At 41.6% G+C, this 20,036-nt stretch overlaps 1 protein-coding gene across 2 annotated transcripts in view; it reads left to right on the top strand.

Annotated features, from left to right (window-relative positions):
• The window catches only part of LNX2 (ligand of numb-protein X 2), a 168,373-nt gene that overhangs the window by 62,170 nt on the left and 86,167 nt on the right, over positions 1–20,036 (top strand). Inside the window, exon 2 of one of the 2 annotated variants that reach the window (XM_089685838.1) lies at positions 13,790–14,245. In XM_089685838.1, coding sequence (XP_089541964.1) covers positions 13,845–14,245 — 401 coding nt within the window. In that variant the 5' untranslated portion in view covers positions 13,790–13,844. Of the gene's footprint in view, positions 1–13,754; positions 14,246–20,036 lie in introns of both variants that reach the window. The other variant, XM_089685837.1, reaches the window with a different exon arrangement.

The raw sequence follows: 20,036 nt of genomic DNA, 5'->3' as shown, positions 1-20,036 counted from the left end.
TTAATACAGAATATCATTACTGTTTGTCGATTGGTCTTTCATGTGAATATTTCATAGGTCTCGAATGTATTATGCCTAGCTTAAAACAAGTACAACCTCTTTTTTAAAAATGCACAGATTCATAGCTCCACGCAAGGCTGACCTCTCTGAGGGCTCATGTACACTGCAGCTGATAAACTCACATTTAGGAGCTGTTCAGCGTTTTTTTTCCAGCAGCCCCTGAACTCTCCCTAATGTTTTCCTATGTGTCCATGTACACATCGTCGTTTACAGGCATTTGAGTTTGCAGTACCGTATTTTCCGGCGTATAAGACGACTTTTTGACCCTTGAAAATCTTCTCAAAGGTCGGGGGTTGTCTTATACGCCGGTATACGGCATGCTGACACTTTTTAGGGGGGCGGTGCGGTGCCGCCGCCGCCCCCCCCCTTCCAACAGAAGTGAACCTAAGTACAGGGGTGGGCAGGGGCTTCTGTTTCTTACCTGGCTCCGGTCCCACGACGATCCGGTCCAGGAAGCGCAGCTGCTCCTTCCTTCAGTTCGGCCACTGGATATTCGTGTGGCTGCTCGGCTCCGCCTCCTCACCGGTGATTGGCCGCCAGAACTGTAGCTCAGGAAAGGCACACAGGCGGCCAATCACCGGGGAGGAGGCGGAGCCGAGCGGCCCCGCGAAAATCAAGTGAAGGTAAGTGTGCCGTGCACAGGTGCTGCTGCAACCATATATGCTTGCTGCAGCAGCACCATACTGAACAGGGGTCAGCAAGTGTCAGTGGGAGGAATAGTGCCCCATCATTGGTGTCACTGATACCAATGATGGGGCATTATTCCTCCCACTGACACCGACAATGGGGCACTTTTCCTCCCCCCCACCGACACCAACGATGGGTCACTATTCCCCCCCCCCACTGACACCAATGATGGGGAACTATTCCACCCCCCACTGACACCACTGATGGGACACTATTCCTCCCACTGACACCAATGATGGGGCACGATTCCTCACACTGACGCCAATGATGGGGCACTATTCCTCCCACTGACGCCAATGATGGGGTGCTATTCCTCCCACTGACACCAATGATGGGGTGCTATTCCTCCCACTGACACCAATGATGGGACACTATTCCTCCCACTGACACCAATGATGGGGTGCTATTCCTCCCACTGACACCAATGATGGGACACTATTCCTCCCACTGACACCAATGATGGGGCACTATTCCTCCCACTGACGCCAATGATGGGGTGCTATTCCTCCCACTGACACCAATGATGGGGTGCTATTCCTCCCACTGACACCAATGATGGGACTCTATTCCTCCCACTGACACCAATGATGGGGTGCTATTCCTCCCACTGACACAAATGATGGGACGCTATTCCTCCCACTGACACAAATGATGGGACGCTATTCCTCCCACTGACACCAATGATGGGGTGCTATTCCTCCCACTGACACCAATGATGGGGTGCTATTCCTGCCACTGACACCAATGACTGGGCACTATTCCTCCCACTGATACTAATGATGGGGCACGATTCTTCCCACTGGTGTGCATTGGAAGAGGGGTAGTCTTATACGGCGAGTATAGCCCAAACACTACATTTTAACAGGAAAAGTAGGGGGATCGTCTTATACGCCCAGTCGTCTTATACGCTGGAAAATACGGTAGTTTTTTTGAATGCAGAAAACTTGCGTTCAGCAGTCAATTTTATCAGCGTTTCAAGCGCTAAACGCGGCAAATCACGTTTATAAGCGTTTGCGTCTGAATTTTTATTTTTTTAACTCTTCCAGTTTCCAATGCTGTCCACAGCCTTTTTTCATCATGAAAAATGCATGCAAAGCTTTTTCAAGGTACTCAAATGGACAAAACACTGAAAACAGGATGTTCCTACCAATCTTGTCACACATTGTAATGACCAATTCACACCTCAGACCTCTCCCACCCTTGGAAACAAAAGATATGTTAATGACCATTCACACCTCAAATTCCTCATAAAGACCCCCTTCCAGGTGGCCTTAATGAATGACTCCAGCAGACACCTTCCCACCCTTGGAAACGTTAATTAACAACTCACACCTAAGCTAATTTCAACACATACTACTGTGTCTGCTTCTGCTCTCTGTATTACTTTGAAACAGTCTGAAATAGTTAATAATTTACCACTTTTCCATGCATTCTGGGCATTTGGGAGGTTCTCCTGTGCTTCTCTTTAAAAAACGCTTCTATACATAAACACGCATAAACGCGTTATGCAAACACGACTAAACAGACGTTTTTGAACCTACGTTTTCCAACAGTTTCCATCGTTCAGAAGTGACTCGTGTACATGGGGCCTTATACATCGACAATCTGGGTGCTGGGCACTAGAGTCTGTCTCCACTCTCCATTGAAAATATGAAAGAATATCAGCTGCGCTCTTCTTACCATTTTATTTATTAGTTGATAAGCTGACTGCATACAGCAAAGTCTCCACCAAAGAACCAACCTTCCTTGATGAGTTTCATCAATCCTGGTTTCCTGGTTTGCTTACAAGGATAGGTCAAGAACGCTTCCTATCCTTGTGAGCAAGCCAGGCGTGGTGAAACACATGAAGGAAGGTTGGTGCTTGTGTGTGGATGTTGCTGTATGCAATCAGCTTATTGACTATTAAATAATACGGTAAGAGGAGCCAAGAGGAGTGCAGCTGATATTCTTTCATATTATCTTTTTAAAACTGTTTGCTTTGAAAGCAAAGACTTCAGTTTTTTTCTACGGTGCTCTGTTATCTCTAGTTACATCTGAGAGTTCAGTAAATATTTAAAAGCAGTTTTCTCACAATTCACACTTTCTGCTAGTCTCTGAGCTATATGTTAAGCAATGGGAATTATCCTGCAGGGCGTTATGTAATGCAGTTCTGAACAGCTTTTAACCATATTTGTTAAAAAAAAAAATAAGAGACGCAGCATTTCTACACTTTGATCCCAGTGCAGGCGACACAGAACGGTGACATTTGGATACATTATGGTGATCACACCTTTCCTTTAAAATATTCATTTTAATGTTTGAGAATAATTCTGTGAGTGCTGTCACACGTTCACTGTTCTTCTCACATCTTATATTATTAGCACTTTGTAGCTGGTAAGGCTTTCATTTTATGTGTATGTTTAACCAGGAAATACAGCAGTAGACCTCAAGAGGTAAGCATGTCTGGAGGAAGAACTGATTTTGTTGCCCATACCACTTCTTCAAATCTCCCTTTATTCAGCAACACTGCACTAGAACCTTAAAACATGTTCTACTTACCTGCTCTGTGCAATGGGTTTTGTGTTTTACACCTGATCCAGTGATCAGGAGTAGGAGTGGGCTGGAAATGCTTCTGATGATGCTGTAGCCCTGATAGGCTCCTGTGAGGATTGAAGATGGTGCCTAGGTACGGTCACGTGGGCGGAAGTGCTCTACTGATTTTTATTGAGTTATCTGCTAGAAGAAAATGTTTTTTATTGGATTGTTCTTGTCACATTAAACTGTACTAATGAATTCCTGTTAGGCAGCGAGATCATCCGGATCATACAGCTGCACCTCCAGTAATGTTGTGTACCTTATCCAGTGCAGAAAGTGTAGCAAAGGATCTTATGTTGGCGAAACAGGACAGAAGTTGCAAACAAGGATGAATTTGCACAGACATACCATCAAGGAACATAAAGAAGATGACCTCTGCACACCTGTAGGACACCATTTCACACAACCAGGCCACAATGTGGAAGACCTCATTGTTTTGGTTCTGAAAGGATAATTCAAATCGATCCAGGAAAGAAAAACATTTGAACTAGGAATGATAATTCTATTTGACACAAAAGATAACGGCCTTAACTTGGACATGGCATTCCTCAACCATTATCCGACAGCTTTATGACTATCTATTAGCTTAAGCTTGACCCCCTCTGTGTGAGTGTAGTACCCCCCCCCCCCCCCCTCGCTCTTGATGTATCTTATCTGTAGCCTTTTTTTTTTTTTCTCAATCCCTTCTAACATTCTGCTTAAACTTTGTGATTTGTAATAGTACTGTTTGGACTTTGAAGAAGCGGACATACCCCAAAAGCTTGTCCTCAAAATTGTATGTTAGTGCAAATAAAAAAAGTATCACGGACAGTACTCAATTGTTTCTGTTAGGCAGCCAAACTATTATTGATTTAAGGCCTAGGTGTGCTTCAACGTATACCTGAAACGAGAAATAGGCAATTGCTGACTTGTCCTTCTGAATCTGCTAGTTACAGGGCGGTCGTGTGTATCCCTTGACTTTGTCCCTCTCTGAGTTGCTAACCAAAACAAGTATAGAGATGAAGAAAAATCCTAAGTTTTTTCTCCAACGTTCATTGGCTGCTTACTTGTTCCAGGTCAAAGACTCAGTGTTGAAGCTGGAGACAATCATTCAAGAAGAATCTTTGAAAGATGGCAAGCAATGCCCACCTATTTCTCTAATGACAAGTGCACTTTAATTTCAATATACATGCTAGTGTGAGCATATTACCTTCTTATGAACGCATCGAACACATTATAGCTTGACTTTAGTAAAGTCTTTTACATTATGCCGGTAGTAAGACTTGTATGAAGTAATGTAATCGGCAGTTTCTTAACAAAAGTTCCAGAAGCTAACTGTAAAGGAATGATGGATATAAGGTAGTTCTGCTGTATATATTTCTTGCATGAACGCAATCTTACAAAATGCAGGTCCAAAGTGTTTATAATGAGATAACGCCACAAAAACCCGTGCACTGAAATCCTATTGCTCGTGTACCCGTGCTGCTATTTCCTGCATGTGGACTGAGCTTACATAAGTATGGAGGGATTTACTTGTCTATCATGGAGTGCAGTGCAAAAGTAGAGTTTTATGTTATGTAATCAGCTGGGAAACAATTTTCTTGACATCTGGCTGCTGGATGATTCAAGAATAACGTGGTACTGCCAACTTCAGCGGAAATATATAGCAGTAAAGCCGTGTCTTATAAACTATGAGAAAATAGAAAAAAGATCCGATTAAAATGCAGAAGTAATACAAGAGCTCTGAGCAGGGCCCAGTGATAGACAGCTGTCACTAGAGATTTACCATGAGTTTATATAAACGGGACATCAATAAGTAAGTCAGCCGACCTGTCATTACCATATCACAAAATTGCTATTTAAATTTTCAAAATTGACTCCGTTTTGCTGTGAACTAAATTTTTAAAGCGTATTGAAACCCAAAAACAAAAATTGAATATATTGCAGATTAGCAGTCCTTCAATGTGGTTAGCAGATTAGCAGTCTTCAATTTTGCTTTATTTTCACTCCCTGATCCGATCAGTAAAACACTTCCTTTCTTAGAGTGGCTTCTTTATCTATGGAAGAGCAATGGAGACCCCTATAAACAGAAGCACTGTTTAGAGAGGCTAGTATCAGATGGACTATTAGATGGATATAAGGCACTTACAGATTAAAACTGAACTCCAGCTAACACTTTTTAGGCCTTTACAGATTTTTTTTTTCCTTTTCTAGATAAAGATTTTACCTAAATGAACAAAGTTGACCATTGTAAGCTCCCCTTTCAGTGTTACATTGTTTGCCTCAACCCTCTATCGGCCACTTTTGCTTTTATAGCATGGTCTGTTAAATTGGAAGTAAAGTCCACTTTAGAACTTGTACCTACAGGTAAGGCTATAATAAAGCTTACCTGTAAGAACAGTGAACATTTCCTAAACTTGTACTAAGGCGATATTCACATAACATGCAGCCGGTGATTTCACCCGTGCATGCACACTGAAGGGACAACATATCATGCTGGACCTTCAGAGATCTGTGCCGTAGCCGAGGGATCCTGCCTGCATACGTGGGAGTGACGTCATTGTGGAAACCTGAAAGGAAGACCGGGTGAAGATGAGTGTTGGGGAGCTGTGACAGCACTGCACTGGAGGGCTCTGTGTAAAGGTAAGTCTGTCATAATGTACTAGTATGCCATGCATACTAATACATTATGACCTAAACCTGCAGGAGCCCATTGTTTTTTTTTTTTTTTTTTATTGTGGTTTGTTACCGCTTTAAAGGAAGTTGAAAAATAGCAGTAGAAATAACAGGTTAAAAATCTATTACAAGGGGGACTTCAAAAACAAGGACTATGGTAATTCTAGTGACAGACTGCATCATATACTGTATGTCATTTTTGATTTTTGCCTTTTGTACTACCTTTGGGGTCTCCCAAAGGTGACTTAAATCCTAAGCAAAGATCATAAGGTCTCTAGATGGTGTTTCACATCATTAGAGAGTGGATATACTGTATTGTATTGTTTTTAGTTATTTTAAGGGTTCAAATTACTTGTATTCAAGCAAAAACTTTTTTACCTTGTGACCTCATTATAGGGACTGAAGAAATGTTCCTTTGTTGGGAGGAAGGGAAGGAGGATACAAGAAGGTGTCTACATCATTTCCCAATGATACAGATGACCTCATAAAACTACAGTTCCTTTTGAGCCTTGTGCCAACAGACATTGCCTGGTGGTAGGCTCATGAGACTGTAGGTTGATTGTGGATATAGAAGAGTCTCATCAGTGGTGACAGTGCTGGATGGATGTGGTATGGCGTTTTCATGCCAGCTGCAGAGTAGTGCACAGCCTACATCTGCTATGGTACATCGCGGAACGAGGCAGACCTTGAAGGGGATGGGTGAAAACACTTGGTGGCTCCACTCCACCAGCTATTGGTAGGGGAGCTGTGTAGAGGTAGACGTCAATATTGCTGAGCCGATATTCCCACATTTCAGCAAGCTCGGTCTAAACCCTTCTTACTAAGAACCTGTATATAGACGTAAGGAAACAAGACTGGTGTTAAAAGCAAAGGTAATTGTTGCTTTGTCTGGTAATATCAGTTTTAGCAGAAAGGAACAAAATGATGGAGTAATACATTTACACAAAAATATCCTCATGTCATTGCCATTCATGTCTTGGAATTATTTGCATCTCTTTCAGGTTGTGACATGTATTTTTCATGCAGGAAACCTTGAAGAGATCATTTCATGCAATGACTTTATCTTGTTAGACAATCCCAGAATCCTTTGCAGATAGCTGTGTCTCACCCAGTGATATTGAGGTGTCTGGGACATACTGACAACAGGGTGCCAGTAGAATATAAATAAGCCCCGGAGCCCATGCTGTACATGCTGCATGCTGTGGATAATTGTGACTTTCAAATCGGTGACCTTGGTAATGAGGAGAAAAAAAAATCATTATTCATGTACTCTGTGACTCTTATCAGGATGTGGAATTCAACAAGTGACCTTGAAGTGCAGATGTAAACTGTTATTAATGTGTGGCCTCGCCAGTCACCATAGGAACACACTTCACCAAAATAAAAGATGTGAGGGAAATTGCCATTTTTTACATCGCTAGGTGGTATTTACTCCCCTTGAACAGTTTTTGCACATTCTATTTTGCATTTTGATTTTCTGCGAAATAGGTTTTTGATTGCATTTTGATGCACAATTTCCCTTAGCATTTTTTGATGTACTTTACAATAGGTTGCCAGGCTAATAGTATTTCTCTGGTGGCTGTGCACATTAGTTCTTATAAGACCTAAGTGAACTCATCTCACACCTTCTCTGAGTATATAGCATGGTGAACTAAATGGTGGAAACACCAAAGAATGCTTAAAGTCCAACTTTGGATAGCAGTAAAAATTGCTATTGCCAATACCCACTCCCCCAAGCAAACGCATACACCATTGAAATAAATGTATGAGCTGTTTTATCCTCAGGAAGATTTGTAATACTATGCAGCCAGTTTTGTAATGTAGGGAACTCTACCGGTCAGCACTAGACAATTTTAATATTCCTAGCACACACATTACATAAGATTTATGTATCATTTTACCCTTGTACAAATCATTAGTAAGACCTCATCTGGAATATGTAGTTCAGTTTTGGGCACCAATTCACAAAAAGAACATTGGGGAACTGGAGAAAGTACAGAGAAGGGCAACCAAACTGATAAGAGGCACGGAGGAGATCAGCTATGAGGAAAGATTAGAGGAACTGAATTTATTCTCTCTTGAGAAGAGGAGATTAAGGGGGGATATGATCAACATGTATAAATACATCAGTGGTTCATGTAGTGAACTCGAGGTGTAGAGTTATTCACCCTGAGGTCATCACAGAGGACAAGGGGGCACTCTTTACGTCTGGAGGAAAAGAAATGTAATCTTCAAACATGGAAAGGTTTCTTCACAGTGAAAGCTGTGAAAGTGTGTAATAGACTCCCTCAAGAGTTGGTTCTGGCCAGCTCAGTGAATTGCTTTAAAAGGCCTGGATTCTTTCCTGGATACACAGAATATAACTGGATACTAACATTTATAGGTAAAGTGATCCAGGGAATATCCGATTGCCTCTCAGGAAATCCGGAAGGAATTTTTTTTTCCCTGCAGGAGCAAATTGGACCATGCTTTGCTGAGTTTTTTGCCTTCCTTTTGGATCAACTGTGGGTATAGGATTATAACTTCATTTTTTTTTAATGGTTGAACTGGATGGACTTTTGTCTTTTTTCAGCCAGACTAACTGTATTTAAAATAAATCCTCACTAATATCTGTATCTGTAAATTTCACATGAGAAGCAATGAAGTTAAAGCGGTATTAAACTTAAAAAGTAAACATTTATTATATTGTGGCTTACCAATTCTTAGATCTGATGGCTGCATTCATTTTCTTTTTAGGCTTTCTTTCCTTTTTCACCTGGAGATCACCTTTTTTTTCAATAGACCAAGCTATTCAGCAGATGTAGCAATTAGTGATGAGACTACCCACTGACCACTGACAGAAGTGCTTATAATGATTAGCTTTTATTTATTTATGTAAAACCTTTATCTCAAAGATTTCATAAAGGGAAAAAAAAACTTTTCTATGACTGCTTATAAGGTGTTAGCTGGAGTCCAGCTTCAATTTGTTGGTGTATGCAAATCTGCTAGCACATCTAACACTCATCTCCCCCCAGATTAATAATGACCAAAGGTGCTCCTGTGCTCCTTCATCCAGAGTGGACTGCATTTTTGTTTTGAGTTTAATAGTGCTTTAAATCAGATCTTGGCACTCTGCTCTCCCCTTTTTCCCGCGCATCTGCTCTGTGTTTTCAATAGAGATTAGAAGGCTGTCAAGTCACTACTTGGTGGGTGAGCTGAGTTGCTAAAAAAATACTTTCTGCTGTAAACTGTGAGTATGAATTACACCATAGTGCCTGCAGCTACAGAGGTCAGTGAGGGTTTGTTTTAAAGCTCATATACTGTTTAGTAAGAATATATAAATATTTGAATTTTGGGAGGTTTTCAAATATTTGAATGTCCATAACGTAGCAACAGTTCTGCTTTACCTTTTCAATTACATTCCTTGCAAGAATCTGACATTTTTGTGAGTGTTTCAGGGATCCTATGAACTGTGGCCCCTGTCGCTGCTTCAGCTACCTGCAAAGCCTCCTGCAGATACTGACAACAGGAGCAGATTGCGGATAGCTGTAACAAGTTTTCTATCATGCAACCCTGACAGCTCCAGACAGAGTTTCTCTAGAGCTCTTAGTCATATAAATAACTGCTTTCATTACATACATCTGCAAAGTGCTCCTGCTATCCATAATGGAGTCATGCCCTCCATCACAAGATGGAGGAAAAATGGGACAGAATCAGAATGGACACAAATGTCCCATATGTGCCATCCATTTCCACTCTGAACCGACTCAGCAGGGGTCCCATCTACAGATACCATGCTGAGATGGAATAGAGTTGCCCAAAATGAAAGCGGTTCAAACTGACAGAATCATATTACAAGATATCAAGTTCATAATAATATGAGTTAAAAAAAGAAAACTAAAAGTTCTCATGTAAACCAGTATGTAGCAATGAAGTGCCTTCTTTAAAAAAGTATGTGTCGTGCAGGTACCTTGTGCAGGGCTCTACAGTGCTTCACATTAGACAGGATGACAAATAGCTGTGCTTTAATTGGACCAGGACTAAGACTCTCATGTGCATTAGTGTCTTAGTAACTTTATCACATTACACATACATTAGACAAGAGCAGAGGTGATTAGTGAATTAACGCCAAATGATGGGTATCAACAACATTTCCCAAGTGAATGTAAACATAGGTAATGCCTGCAAGTCAGCTTAACTCTGATTGTAATAACTGCTTACTTGCATGCCTCCTGTCAGATAATGTTGAGCTGTCAGCTAAATGTTGGTGCGGGTTAGATAATGTCCATGTCTAGTATGGGATCACAGCGTACAGCAGTGCGAGACTCACCACCACGACCCCGAGCTGTAGTGTGATCCAAACCTCACATCAAATCCTGGTGCTGCTGGAATAACTGATCAGCAGGCTCTAGTACAACAAGCATGGGTGAAAACACAGCTCAGCTAGTGACAGTTCAGGATCATGTGACATGACGGCAGTATATACCAAACTCATACTGCTTGCTGATTTTTGTAGTAGATTCATGTAGTTCAACTTTATCTGTAGTTTTATGCAAGTCGTTATTAAACCTAATCACTATTAGTTTTAAAATTATTACAAATGATTTTGTACAAAATCATGATTGATAACAAGTTGGGTACTTCAGCTAGGTACGTGCCATGTTGTGTTAGAGGAGATCAATGCAATATAATGCTATACTCTCAATTTATAGTAAAATCTAGTTTTTTCGGTAGTTATTAGATTATTAATTTAATCCTAAAAAGGCAAAATCATATGAACACGTTAATCTCTCAAAAATCAGACATGTTTTCAGGGACAAGTCTACAAAATCTAGAATTGTCTAGAAAATCGGGGACAGTTGATAACTATGTAAAGGGGAACTGGTTGCTTTAGCAACTTAAACCTGTTAAATGGCTTCATCTGCACTTCAGAAGTAAAAAAAAAAACTAGGACAAAAAAAAGGTTTAAATTTTATTTAAAGTGGAAGAAAAGCCTAACTAGAACTTTTGATGAAAATGTACCAACCTTCCACCACAACCACCAATTCTGCCTAACTTGTATAAAAAGACATTTATTTCCCTAGTTTCAACCTGCCCTGGTCCTGTCACATTTATTCTGCAGCTCTGTGTCACCCTAGGTTCACATCTGTGCAGGTGGTTCTGCTGCGGATCCGCACAAAAATCTGTGCAGCCGCAACACCCGCACAGAGAAATGCGGACCTGTGGGCGGGTGCCATTAATTGTAATGGCACGCAGCCCGCACTGAGAAACGCAACCTTACTGGGAACTGAGGTTCCTGTGTGGGCTGCCTTTTTAAAAGAAGTGCAGAGACTTCTTCCCTGCGTTTCACAGGAGTCCATTCAAATGAATGGGCTCTCGTGCCCGTGCAAAACGTGGCCCGCACGGCCTCATATATGTGAACCGGGGGTCAAGGAGCACTTGGCACTCCACACTCTCCCCTGCAGCAGCCGCTCACCCCCGGTTCACAAATATGCGGCCGCGTGGGCCACGTTTTGCACTGGCATGAAAGCCCATTCATTTGAATGGACTCCCGTGCCCGTGACACGCAGGGAAGAAGTCCCTGCACTTCTTTGGAAAACGAAGCCCGCACGGGAACCTCGGTTCCCAGTACGGTTGTGTTTTCCAGTGCGTGCAGCGTGCCATTAGAACTTAAGGCATCTGCCCGCGGGTCCGCATTTCTCTGTGCACAGATGTTAACCTAGCGTCAGTGTCACAGGGAGCCTGGTGCTGTGGGATCACATGAATGGACTGAAGCAGAATAAAAAAAGGTATGTACACAGGACAGATCTCTTTATGCAGGATAGGTAGCAGGAGGGTGGGAGGCAACATTTTAAAGAATAGTTATAGTTAGGTTGTTCTTCTACTATAATCCCCCAGGGGACAAATTGCATGTAGCAATGCACAACTGCTGGCAAGGTGTTTGGGGTGCCATTCAAAATTAATGCATGGAGTGTGCGTTGGCAAATGTTGCGGTAACGTGCAGATTTGTAACCACAACTCTATATTGTGAACGGACCCTTAAGAAAACCCATACTTTTGCCCAGTCAGTGTTTTACATCATGTTGCTCTTTACAGAACCAGATGTAACCAGCCTTCCACTGCTGCACAGTCCCTCTGTGTTTATGTAGCAATATCCAATTATTATTACACAAAAGCTGTTTTTATAAAATATGATGACCTCATGACATCTGTGGAATAGAATTGCAGCCACGTATAGATTTTGCAGTATAGCCAGCAATAATTCCTTTCTTGCACGGTGTTTAATATCAGTTTGTTATCTTTCTTCAGTAATGGGGGTAATAACACACAACAGTCTCCCAAGTGAATTTATATTTCCTTTTAAAAATGCAAATAGATTAGTTTTAACGACAAAAGCTACAGCTTTTGTCTGTATCTGCATTTATAACACCATGGTAAATTGGATGCAGTGAGATGTTGAGTAGCACAGAATGTGTGACTAACATGCTGAAATCACTAACACTTGCTTGTCATTTGTAACTTGGTGAAAAATTGTTAAGGGGAAAAAACAAGACGAATCCTATTAATATTCTGCTTTCTATGTTTGAAGAACTTAGGCTCAGTTCTAGAATTCTGACTTGTACAGTGTTTGGTTGTAGATCTTGGCTGGCTATAGACATTAGTGGGACATGTGGACATAGTCAGGATGTCCTCATGTCATAATATCTCTTGAGCATTGAGTGGCACTTCATAAGCCTTTATAGTGGGCTCAGCTGACCTAACACATTTACTGTAATAGAAAGGGGAGGGTAGGAGGTGAAGGGCACAGGATGATACTGCTTTGTCTTGTGGAAGAATAGTCATCAGGACAGGTTTTCTAACCTTCCTTATTTATGCTCCCACTAAGAACTGTTGGAGGTCCGGTATCTAACTGCCAGCATACAGTAAGAGGGTAACCAAAGTGGAAACCTGAAAGCATTTAGACCCAAACATGTGTAATGTTGTGACTGAACAGATTACACCATCAAAGAGCATGAGAAAGTAGTAGTCACCAGCACACCAATGCTTCACTCACTGGAACTTTGCTTTTACGTAAGCAAGATGAACTGCAAGGGATCAGGGCTGCGAGATTGATGGGATTGTCTCCCAGGCATTCTTATGTCTATGGGCTGCTTTAGTGTATGGTTATTCAACATAAAGAAGGTTTATTTCATGGACGGACACTTTTAAGGGACCAAAAGTAGAATTGTTTAACTACTTGCCCAAACACCCCCCACCCGCCCCAAATGCAACACATCTGGATAAATATTTGTTCTCTTCAGCCCTGATTCCGTTCTAAGCAGGACCTTCCAGCCTTTCATAAAGCCTCTAGCAAAACTAAAAAATATATGCTTGTGGCCCCATTCTGTCCTACGGAACAATTGCTCTGATTTGAATAAGCCCCATGTGTTTGAAGTCTGAAATTTGTGGCTCTTCTGCTATATTAGAGCCAGATAGAGGACTTGATAACATTCTAAACTACAACCTGCACCCAAGTGAACCTATTCCATTATAGCAAAAGATGAAGTTTACACTGTAAAACTAAGATTTCAGTGTGAAGGGATTTTCCAGTACAACAGTATGAATTTAGACACGCGCATAAAATATATTCAAACGTGACTGTGCACTGTAATTACTGCATGCACTTGCATATCTAAAAATGTCTTTCAGTGTGACCCATTTCACCAAGTTCCCAGCGGTCTGTTCCAGTTCTTTTTTCCTGTGTTCCAATGATAATGTGTTCCTCTTTCTGATCTGAAAATCTATTTTCTTATTCCTAGGAAGACAAGTGACCATGATCCTTTTTTCTATGTAGTGCTAATGACCAAGAGAGTGGCGGATTGTTGAGTTGCATCAGAGCTGGGGTCAGTATGGGGACGGCGACTGAAGAACTGGTGGTGGCAGAGGATGATTCGTCATTGAACCCCCTTTGCTTTGAGTGTGGTCAGCAGCACTGGACAAGGGAGAACCACCTGTATAATTACCTGAATGAAGTGGACGATGACCTGGTTTGCCACATTTGCCTTCAACCATTGCTGCAGCCGTTGGACACACCCTGCGGCCACACTTTCTGCTACAAGTGCCTCAGAAACTTCCTACAAGAGAAGGACTTCTGTCCGCTGGACCGAAAGAGGCTGCACTTTAAACTGTGCAGGAAATCCAGCATCCTTGTGCACAAATTGCTGGACAAACTGGTCGTCTCCTGTCCTTTTTCCAATGCATGCAAGGACACCATGCAGCGCTGTGATGTAGAGGCTCATCTCAAAAACAGGTGAGATTAAGTAAAAGTGTACTATCAGTCAGTCTAATAGATAACAGCTGGAGGTACAAAAAGGCCAGCACCTCCTAACTTTAAAACTTCCTTTGCACAGACACTGGCAAGGTGATTCCCATGCTGGCCTCTTATTTTCCAAGGACTACCATAATGAGATATCTCCATCAGAATTCCCATATCTGCTATATTGACATGGCCATTACAGCACCTTGTCGTGATAATGTCATTCTTCCTCAGTGGAGTTTACATCACATAGGTAAAATAAAAATTGAGCAATCCAGGTGGGAAAGTGTGACACCTGTCTTGAAGATTCCTGATGAAAAAGAGTCACACCTACAATATAGTCTTGTGGGAGGAGATGGGGCAGAAGCTACTGCTGGCAAATCTTTCCATTTGAGTCTCCTGGACTGTAAAAGTTGGGTTTACAGATAGGTGTAACTATTGTTAAAACTTGTGTAAATAGGGAGAAACTAAAAAAAAAGAAACAAAACAGCAGGTTATTTTTTGACCAGCCCAAACTGATCTTACATTAGAAATAACACATTTACATTTTTTTAAGTTACCTTAGAGGTCATGTCTTAGTGTCCTTCTTTTTCAGGGTTGGTCAGTCTTTACAGTCCTTTATACCTTAACTACATCAAGTCTGAATACAAATGGAATCATTGTCATTGATATATATATCTTGGCTAAATAATAATGAACATAGTCTATACCAATGGTTGGAGAAACTACAATGCTAGGAAGGCTAACATTATGCTAGTTATAGCCTATCATGTTTAAAACATTGTTATACTATATATAATGATGTTGATTCAGTAAAGGAATAGAGCATGTTCCATTTGCAAAGTGCATTTTTACCTAAAATGGTGAAATAGTTTGCATTTATTTGATTTGGCAGTGCCTCTATCATAGAATTGGGGTTGAATTACTAAACAAGCACAGGCTATTTCAGCAATGGGCAAACTACGGCCCGGCGGACCTTTTAATCCGGCCCGCGGAGCGTGGCAAACATTGGCTGTCAGGATGTAGGCGGGGCAGCGTGACGAACGTGAGGGGAGCTAGGCTCCTCTCACAGTCCGCCCTGAAGACCGGAACGGCGCAGGAACACGGCGAGAGGAACGCGCAGAGCAAAGGTAAGTGAATTGACACAATATGGGGAATGAATTACTATATGGGGGATGAATTACTATATGGGGGATGAATTACTATATGGGGGGATGAATTACTATGGGGGATGAATTACTGTATGGGGGATTAATTACTATGGGGGGATTAATTACTATGGGGGGATGAATTACTATGAGGGATGAATTACTATATGGGGGATGAATTACTATATGGGGGATGAATTACTATAGGGGGGATGAATTACTATAGGGGGGATGAATTACTATATGGGGGATGAATTACTATATGGGGGATTAATTACTATATGGGGGATGAATTACTATATGGGGGATGAATTACTATGGGGGATGAATTACTATAGGGGGGATGAATTACTATATGGGGGATTAATTACTATATGGGGGATTAATTACTATATGGGGGATGAATTACTATAGGGGGGATGAATTACTATATGGGGGATGAATTACTATGGGTCCGGCCCCCGGGTCCAATATATGAACCCATTGCGGCCCTCAAGTCAAAAAGTTTGCCCACCCCTGGGCTATTTAAAGGAGGGATTTGGGGTAGTTACAGGGGCAGACTGGCAACTCATGGGGCCCGTGGGCAATAGGGGATCATGGGGCCCCTGTGTCCTTGGCCAAACCCAAAAAAGCCTATGAAAAAGGTACCAGGGGCATCTCATGGGGCCCCCTACTGACCCCGGGCCCTCGGGCAGTGCCCGTGTTTCCAAATGGTCAGTCCGCCCCTGGGTAGTTAAACAATGTACATACTCACTTCCATGCTTTAGCATTAGTCTGATGCTGCAGCTTGCTCTAAGCCTGATAACTGAGCACTTACATGACCACTGATCACTCAGTTCTTGGTCCGCTCTAGGCAGAGATCAGTGACTGTCGATCACCACTCTTTGCTGTGCCCAACCAGCACTCACTGGAGCACTGCCCTAGGAAATGGGTGGGAGCAGCTGCCTTTGACGCTCTCTGAGAAGCTGTGTCAGCTGCCAATTGAGCATTTGAGTGGATCCTGTCTGTGATCCTGCCTGATTCTGGGTCACTGGAGAGCACAAATAAGTGCACTCCTGTGACTTGCAAGAAAAGTATGGCCAAAGAAGCTTTAGCCATGCTTCTCTTTTAACAAAGTGAATGTTAGTGAAGAAGGTGATGATGTGAACGAAGTTATGTACAGTCCAAATTTCGATTGTTCCCCGGTGAGACACATATTGGTGTAGAACCAATACCATCAAAGAATGTCCATAACATGAGTAAATTGAAAAGTAAACTTTAGATTTCAGACAACAGACTTTTAGACAGTTTAATATAACATCCCCCCACATTGACACTTATATACTCATCCCTCTTGAATGTTCTTAAACACTTCCTGACCATCCTATAGCAGAAATACTGCTACAGGGCAGCAGGGCTGCGCAAAATCACGTGTGTATATATACGTGATTTTGTAATTCCGAGTAGGGGGTCTGCGCTTTATCCTAACCACACCGCCGTTGGTAGCTACAGCTGTCGATCAACATGTCCTGGCTGGATATTCCTCACCGGCACCCGGCGATCGTCGCGGAACACTGACAGGGGAGAGGTCTGTATGTAAACAATACAGATCTCTCCCCTGTCAGCACCAGCATGCTGCTTTGTATTGCTTTGCATAGTAGAGCAATACAAAGCAGCATGCTTACACAGTAAATCGCACACAGCACAGTTTGTAAAACAGCACACAGTTAACCCTTTGATTGCTCCAGATGTTAACCCCTTCCTGCCCAGCGTCATTAGTACAGTGTCGGTGCTTTTTATTAGCACTGATCACTGTATTAGTGTCACTGGGGATGTCAGTGGCAGTTAGTCAGTCCCCCCCCCCCAGTGTCAGAATGCCTGCCCCAGTCCCGCAGTGCCACCATAAGTCGCTGATTGCCACCATTACTAGTATAAAAAAAATTTCAGTATACATACTGCCATTTGTAGACGCTATAACCTTCACCTAAACCAATTAATTTACACATATTGTGAGGTTTTTTGTTTTTTTTTTTTGTAGCAAAGACATATAGGAGAATACATTTTGACCTAAATTTATGACAAAATTTGATTTTTTTAAAAAAATTTTACTGGATGTGTTTTATAACAAAAAGTCAAAAAAAATTGTTTTGTTTTTTTTTTCTCAAAATTGTCGGCAAAAAGATTTAAAAAAAAACTCAGAGGTGATCAAATACCACCAAAAGAAAGCTCAATTTGTGGGGAAAAGGACATAAATTTCATTTTCATTTGGGTGCAGCATTGCATGACTGCGCAATTGTCAGTTAAAGTAATGCAGCGCCGTATCACAAAAAATGTCCTGGTCAGCAAGGGGGTTAAATCCTCTGGAGGGCAGGTGGTTAAAGATTGTTTGACATAAATTTGTGAACAGTATGTGCTGTTTGTTGGGTGACCCTTAAAGAGCACCCCTAGTTATAACAGGGATAGCACTGGATTAAAGTGGACCTTCATTTAAAAATGAAACAACCTCTCACCCCCATCCACCATCTCCTCTAACAACTTTGGTGGGTTTTTTTATATTTTTTTTCTGGGAATTGTTACCTTTTTGTGACAGGTACCCACTTTCAGTTCTGCATTTCTCACCTACAAGAGCTATACATCATATTGAATGGGAAGAAAATTTCTGGCTGAACAGCGAGTGCATGGTTGCAGTGGGAGATTCGACAATCCGCACTGTTTAGTGACAGTGGTAGAATCTGTTAGATATGTTTTGTTCAGCCTGCAGGATGAAGGAAAAAAATGTATTAGTATATGGCCAGCTTTAGTGTGTGGAATGAGTCTTCCAAGGTCCCCATTTTATGGCAGGGATTAGCAGGAGCCCCAGCAAGCACCGGATTAATGTGTGCAGTTTCCATATAGTGGTACTTCACATTTTAGTCTTCCAAGGACCCTAACTTATGGCAGTGATTAGCAGGACACTCAGCAAGTTCAGAATTGGTTTGTAAAGTCTCCTTATTGTGGTATTGCATGTTTGAGTCTAGGGGCGGACTGACAACTCATGGGGCCCCCGGGCAATAGGGGATCATGGGGCCTCTGTGTCCTTGCCCAAACTCAAAAAAGCCTATGAAAAAGGTACCAGGGGCATCTCATGGGGCCCCCTACCGACCCTCTGGCAGTGCCCGAGTTTCCAAATGGTCAGTCCGCCCTTGTTTGAGTCTTCCTAGTACCCCAGGTCATAGCAGGGATCAGCAGGAGCTTTAGCAGTAGTCTGCCTGTAGTGGTATTGTGAATAAGTCTTACAGGGACCCTAAATATAACAATGGATGGAAGACCTTTACAAAAAACCATTAGGCATATCCCCTATATATTAATCATAAAGGAAAAATAAACCTCTGCTGCCCGAGTCACAGGATTGGAGTACGGGGATAAATAATGTGCCTCACAAAAACAGACATCATTAACAGTCATAAAAAAATACAATTTTATTAATACAGTTAATAATGTGAAGAAATTAGAAACATTCCATACCCTTTTCAAAATTTTCATTCGCTAGCGTGATGCATATACAAATGAATCTTGGTGGATAGACACATTTCATTATAGAATTGTTTCATCAGGAACCACAATTACAAAAGGGATGAGGCTTGTAACATGTAAATGTTGCTAGGTATACAAATGTGATATATTATTTATTTGTTATTTTCTATTCTAGACATTGTTTGAATTCTATATTTGAAATGCATCGATCAACCTAGCTTCTTTTTGTATATACCTCATATTAGTGAATGAAAATATGGAAAAGGATATGGAATGCTTTTAATATATTTTAACATTTTTTTTAACTGTATTAATAAAATTGTATTTTATATGACTGTTAATGTATGTCTGTGTTTGTGAGGCACATTATTTATCCCCCTACTCCAATCCTCTTCCAGGGTCCTTCAAATCATATCTGAGGTCAGGAGAAGCCTCAGCAGGCACTGATTAGCGTGCACCTGTCTTCCTCAGTACTTCACATTTTAGTCCTACGAGGACCCTAACTCATGACTTGGGATCAGCAGGAGTCTGTGGCCTCCATTTTGGGACAATGGTACCTCATCTATCCATACAAGTCTGAGACACCTGTACTATCTTTGCCAATCGTACATGCTTACCCTTATTAAGAAATACTGCTTATAGTGGTGGAAATAAATGAGTTTTATCCAAGATAATAAAAGTATGAACATTTTTCAATGAACTCAAATATTTCAAGATCCTTTAGAAGCATAATGAGAAAACAGATTGCCATTAATACAATTTACAAAAATGAGGTTGTGTTTTAAAATGTTAATGAGACCATGGGGACATGTCGGCTGTTTTTATTCAATGTGTAGGATTGAAATATTTTCTTTATTACATGTACTTGTATAATGCTGTCAGTTTATGCAGCACATATATATATTGTACATTTACATCGGTCCCTAACCCTCAAGGAGAGTACCATCTATTTGTCCCTAACTCACATTCATACATATACATACTAGGGCCAATTTAGACAGGATTCAGTTAACCTACTAGCATGTCTTTGGAATGTGGGAGGAAGCCAGAGTAACTGGAGGAAACCCACGCAACCACAGGGAGAACTTGCAAACTCTAGGCAGGTAGTGCCGTCTTTGGGATTCGAACCGACGACCCCAGTACTT

Source organism: Staurois parvus, unplaced genomic scaffold (genome assembly GCF_062004578.1).
Source record: "Staurois parvus isolate SC_StPar_1 unplaced genomic scaffold, SC_StPar_1.0 ptg000387l, whole genome shotgun sequence".
In the NCBI taxonomy this organism is placed as follows: Eukaryota; Metazoa; Chordata; class Amphibia; order Anura; family Ranidae; genus Staurois; species Staurois parvus.
Note: the sequence above shows the minus strand (reverse complement) of the source record. Positions and strands in the feature narration are given on the sequence as shown.